This window comes from Zea mays, chromosome 1 (assembly GCF_902167145.1).
Source record: "Zea mays cultivar B73 chromosome 1, Zm-B73-REFERENCE-NAM-5.0, whole genome shotgun sequence".
Taxonomy (NCBI): domain Eukaryota; kingdom Viridiplantae; phylum Streptophyta; class Magnoliopsida; order Poales; family Poaceae; genus Zea; species Zea mays.
The window spans coordinates 9,189,858-9,195,141 of NC_050096.1; the positions used below are offsets into that span (position 1 = coordinate 9,189,858).

The 5,284-nt window shown below is 44.9% G+C and overlaps 1 protein-coding gene across 1 annotated transcript; it reads right to left on the reverse strand.

Moving 5' to 3' along the window:
- Positions 1 to 2,267: 2,267 nt before the first annotated feature.
- On the reverse strand, positions 2,268 to 4,054 carry LOC103631701 (transcription factor MYB2). Its single transcript, XM_008652716.2, has 3 exons — positions 3,594 to 4,054; positions 3,334 to 3,463; positions 2,268 to 3,041 (listed from the first exon to the last, which is right to left on the reverse strand). Exons 1-3 carry the CDS (start codon positions 3,727 to 3,729, stop codon positions 2,558 to 2,560), a joined length of 750 nt encoding a protein of 249 aa, XP_008650938.1. The 5' UTR covers positions 3,730 to 4,054; the 3' UTR covers positions 2,268 to 2,557.
- Between the last annotated feature and the right edge of the window lie 1,230 nt (positions 4,055 to 5,284).

Genomic DNA, 5,284 nt, shown 5'->3' on the forward strand with positions numbered 1-5,284 from the left:
GCATTTGTCTGAAGGCCTTAGCAAATATAATATCCGTTGCACTGTCTGTATCAACCAGAACATTGTGGACCAGAAATCCTTTGATCACACAAGAGATAACCATAGCATCATTGTGTGGGTAATCCTTGAGCTGAAGATCCTCTTGAGAGAAGGTAATTGGAATGTGAGACCATCTTGACTTGATGAAGGGTCCTTGTACCCCTACATGTTGTACTCTTCTCTGTGCCTCCTTCTTCTGTTTCTTGTTAGCCGGCTCTGAACATGAACCGCCTGTTATCGGGAGGACTAGCTTTGGAGCCGAAGGAGTTCCAGCTTGGTTCTTGAACGAAGCCATTGTCTCAAAAAAGTGGAAGTGAGTTCACCGGAGGTGGGCGCCAATGTTGGGGACTTGTTCTCGAATGCTATGAATTAAGAACAAGGCAACATAAAATGTTAAATATCAAAGCCCTTCGTCCGCTGAAGCATTATTTCCCTGAGGATTTAATGAACTTCGGACGAAGGTCATGGATGAAGAATTAAGAAGGTTCTACCTTCGTAATCAGAAGTAAAATAATGCAAAATAAAATATAAAGTATAAAACGTTTAAAGAATATTAAGAATGAATAACATCATTTGCTCATTTTATAATATGAATTGAGATATTATAACATGATGCTTGGTTACATTTATACCTTTGCCTTGACAAAGAACAATAATTCCAGAGTAATGCGTTAGCAATTACAGGATTGCATGAACAGTAGAGGAGTATTGTTCACTATTTATAGGCACAGGACACAGCCTGTAAGAAATTACAATCATACCCCTTACAAAAGATTACAATTATGACTCAGACCCTTATGGACTAAAAAGTCATTCCATCTTTAAGTCGGTTCGACCCTTCACCTTTGGATATGCTAAAATATCGAAGCTTCATGAGCGTTAGCTTCGGTGTTACGTATAAACAGGTTTTGCCGAAGGTGTTTCTTCCTGCAGGACCTTCGGCGACGAAGCATGGTCCCAACATATAGTATCTAGTCAAAGGGTTAGTTCTAACGAAGGACAACCTACTTAAGCCTAATTGGCAGGGTAATAAGAAGTGTGCTTTCTGTGATTCAAATGAAACCATACAACACTTATTTATCAACTGTCATTATGCTCATTTTATGTGGAGACTGTTATTTTGTTGTTTTGGTTTACCCCCTCCCAGATCGATAAAGCATATGTTTGGATCATGGATGTTAGGAGTTAACTTAATGACTAAGAAATTAATTCTTACAGGTGTTTCAATTTTATGCTGAGCTATCTGGACATGTAGGAATGATCTAATCTTTGACAAAAAACCCTCTTTCACTTACTTGCAGGTTCTTTTTAGGGGTAACTACTGGCTAAGGTTTTGGAGAAAATCTACAAAAGAAGGATGAAGATAAGGATTTAATAAATGCAAGCTGCGTGTCCATGGAGACAGTTGCTATGCAGCTTTTTGCACACTTTGTTTGGCGCTTCACGAATAGAATTTGGTTTTGATGGCGTCTTTTAGTTGTTTCAGTCGTTGGGTGGTGATTTGAAATCAGTATCATGTAATAGGAGTTATACTGGCTTTCCTGTTGCGTGAGTCTGTTTGTGGATGGGAGAGTCATGGTTGTTTAGTTGGCCCTAACTTCTCTTGAAGGGAAGGCCCAAACTGTTTACATTATCTAAAAATAATTACATCTCATTTCAATATCATGACTGATTTATAATTGAACCCCAATTCAATTTTATGTCCTCCAATATCGACATCCAAGGTACGTATATTTCTTTTGGGTCATATAAAACATAGCTTCTTCTCAGTTTTGCTCCCGGTTTTAGGGTTTTTTTAGCAAAAAACACGACTAAGAATAAAAATAAGGACACCAGCAAAACCGAGAGCACCAGCTTAAAAACCCTATTTTTTATGCCTGATTCACCCGTTTAAAGAGCTCAGTCTGTGCAGATTCCATAATATTAAACCATAAATACTTGTGGGAAGATGTTAACCAAAGGTTGATAAACTTTCAATTCTAGATATAAATAGAACCTGAACTTGCAGTTCGTGACTGATTCTACAGGTGCTGTTCAGCTGTTAGTAGACAGACTGCCCGGGTAAGGTAATGGAACGCACTAAGAATGCAGACTCTGTCAAGCTGTTGTACTGACAAGGTGCATATAAAACCATCGGCATGCAATTTTGTCAAAGTAGGAGTTAGGCACTCAGCGGTTGTTGCTGTTTTTTTCCTTGACAAAATTTGAAAAGGATAAAGTGGTGCAGATAATAAATCCATGCTAAAACACGGTCTTTATTCTTGAAACCAAAGTTACATGAAGGTATTTCGACCTTGTAAACAGAGGGCCTTTTGATACAATGCCACTTGCTCATGGTTCATGGGTAAAATAAAAAAAACATGAAACATGATCAACTATTCTCGTTGGAAAATTAGCATGTCTCTACTACCACTAGCAGTATCCTTGCCTTGCAGCAGCTGAAACCTGAAGAACCTCCTCTTCATCCCGCTTTGTTTTTTTACACTGGTATAGACACGCACACGTACGTACTAGCCGGCTAGTATGCGACTCCGCTGGAGTCGTCGCCGTCGCCGCAGCCGCGCCCGTCCCCGTCCACCAGCCTCCACAGGCTATCCCACAGCATGGCGTCGTCGTCGTCGGCCGGGAGCGCGCAGCACTGCTCTGGCACCACCGGCACCGGGCTGCAGTAGCATTCCGCCGTGCTCTGCTGGCTGTCCAACATCGCCATCACGGCCTGGTGATCAGGCTCCGGCGGGCTTTGCTGCTCCAGCTGCTGTTGTTTCACCACCAGCTGCTGACTCTGCTGCTGGAGGAGCAGCTGCTGTTGTTGCTGCTCCTGCTGCAGGAGCTGCAGGCTCTGGAGGTACTGTCGGCGCTCCTCCTCCTGCTGCTGCTGGTACTGGTGCAGCAGCTGTGCCCGGGCGCGCCGCGACGGCCGGGCCTTCTTGAAGTGCGTCCGCCAGTAGTTCTTGATCTCGTTGTCCGTCCTCCCTGGCAGGCACCGCGCGATCGCCGACCACCTGCACGCGCGCGTCACGACGACGACACCGGTTCAGTTTCCAGCAAGGTTAGGCGCCGCCCACCAACGCAGAACCAGAACGCACACATTGATGTGATGAAAAAGATCGACCACCAACAGTGCCGGGAGAGGAATCTAATCCGCTACAGTGTGCTCCACACTCTAGGCTCTATCTAGTTCGCACATGTACATGCATCTCACATCATTGTATTACTGACTGGTGCATGTGTGTATACTGTATAGTATTCATCAATCATCATTGTGTACGTCGTCGCATGCGTACGTGTACGTACCTGTTGCCGAGCATGGCGTGCAGCTGGAGGATGACGGTCTCCTCGTCCGGGGTGATCTTCCCCCGCTTGAGGTCCGGCCGGAGGTAGTTCACCCACCGCAGCCGGCAGCTCTTCCCGCTCCGGCGCAGCCCTGCCGTGCCATGCCATCATCACCGATCGTCAGCAGCAACGCCGGCGCGGCGGCGAACACACACTCAAGAACCAACACACACTCAAGTACTTGCCATGTCATGCATCAGGATCACACATAAAATACATACCTGTGAGCTTGGCGACGGAGTTCCAGCTGCCCTCGCCGTGCTGCTGCACGTACTCGGTGAGCAGCCTGTCCTCCAGCGCCGTCCACGGGCCCTTCCTCCAGCCCTCCTGCAGCAGCAGGCTGCTGATCGCGTCCATGCCACCGCCGCCTTATTAGTTAAATATATATTGCCAAGCTAGCTAATCCACTGAAAACTAGCTATTAATTACAGGCTGATGAATATATTTATCTGATGATGACTTCAGCTACAGCTAGCCCTGGCTAGCTACGACTAGTAACGAGCTCTGTCTATATATTTTCTATCTCCAGGAGTATGGAACGCTGGGCTCTCTGGTTCCCGGCTTGTATGACAGGCAGGCTAGAATCTGGGCGGCCATTGCTCGCCATTTATACGAGGTCGCAAGTTGGGGCTTGGGAGCTGCGGAGCGGAGGCGATGGACGTCACGTCGTTTTCGCGGGCAGAGTAACAATTCCACTCCCACTTGGCTAAGCTTCATTAGGGTATTATTATATTCTTTCGCCTGGAAAAGAGCTAGCTCTCCCCTACTAGAATGTTGTGTGGTGATGATGCAATGCAATACGCGCGAGATGCAGCGAGTGAGCTAGTCTTGCTGAAAAGCATCTTTAGCGTGTTGCCTCATCTACCAGCTAGCTAGCTTATTATTCTATGGCAAAAAAATCCTGATCAATCATGCATTTTACTATCCTTTTTTTTGCTGAAAAAAGATCACCTTCCCTGAGATCGAGTATAATAATAGACTGTAAATAGTTTGTATGCTAAGATGAAGAAGAGAAGAAGTAAAATAAATTTGTATCAAAAAGAACTAAAAAAACTTTGTGAAGATAATAAACAAAATACTATATAAATACACTGAAAGATAGACTCTAAAAAACCTTGCAACAAACGGCAGATTGTATTATTAGTCTTGGTTATCTACACGAAAAGGTCTCTAGCGTAATGGTTAAGAATTCCTAGTAGCACCTTAGGTTTTGGATTCGATCTCCCTCAAGGGCGAATTCATCGGTGTTCGAGGGTTTTCTAGGTCAGAACCATGGTCTCTTCTTAATATAATAATATTAAAGGGAGGGTCCGGCAGAGTGTTTTTTAGTCTTGGTTATCTACAAGTCAGAATATATATGTAGCCTTTCTCGTGTACAATGAATGTCGCTGTATAAACTATGGGTAGAGCGTATATTTAGATATGGTGTTGCTGGTGGCTGTATATACTAGTTAAGTGATGGAATGGAACCCATCAGCTAGCTGGTTTGTAAAGTACTAGTAGTATATCCTGGGTGTGCAAGTCCCTGGACAGTGGGCCCCGTGCAGAAGAAGCAAATGATCTGCCAGAAGCTGATCGAGGGAACGCAGGGTACGTACTTAATTTAATCGTTATGAGATTGCCTGTCCTGTCCCTGTTCCTGAATCACTCGCTGGATGATTACCAATTTCCAGGTGCACGCATGCTGAAGCAATGCAAGCTGATGATCGTCGGTGTCCAAACACACTGCGAAGACTGGGGACTGAGCCACACCACTGAAAGTCTGAAACTGAAGGGTCAAATTAAACGAAAAGTCAAGTCGTCGCTACTCGCTAGTAGACATGAACATGATTGCAAGTGGAGTGGACGATCTCTCTTTTCCACCAACACGTAGGATCGTCAGGAGTTGAAGCGGTTAAAGTCGTGTAAGCAT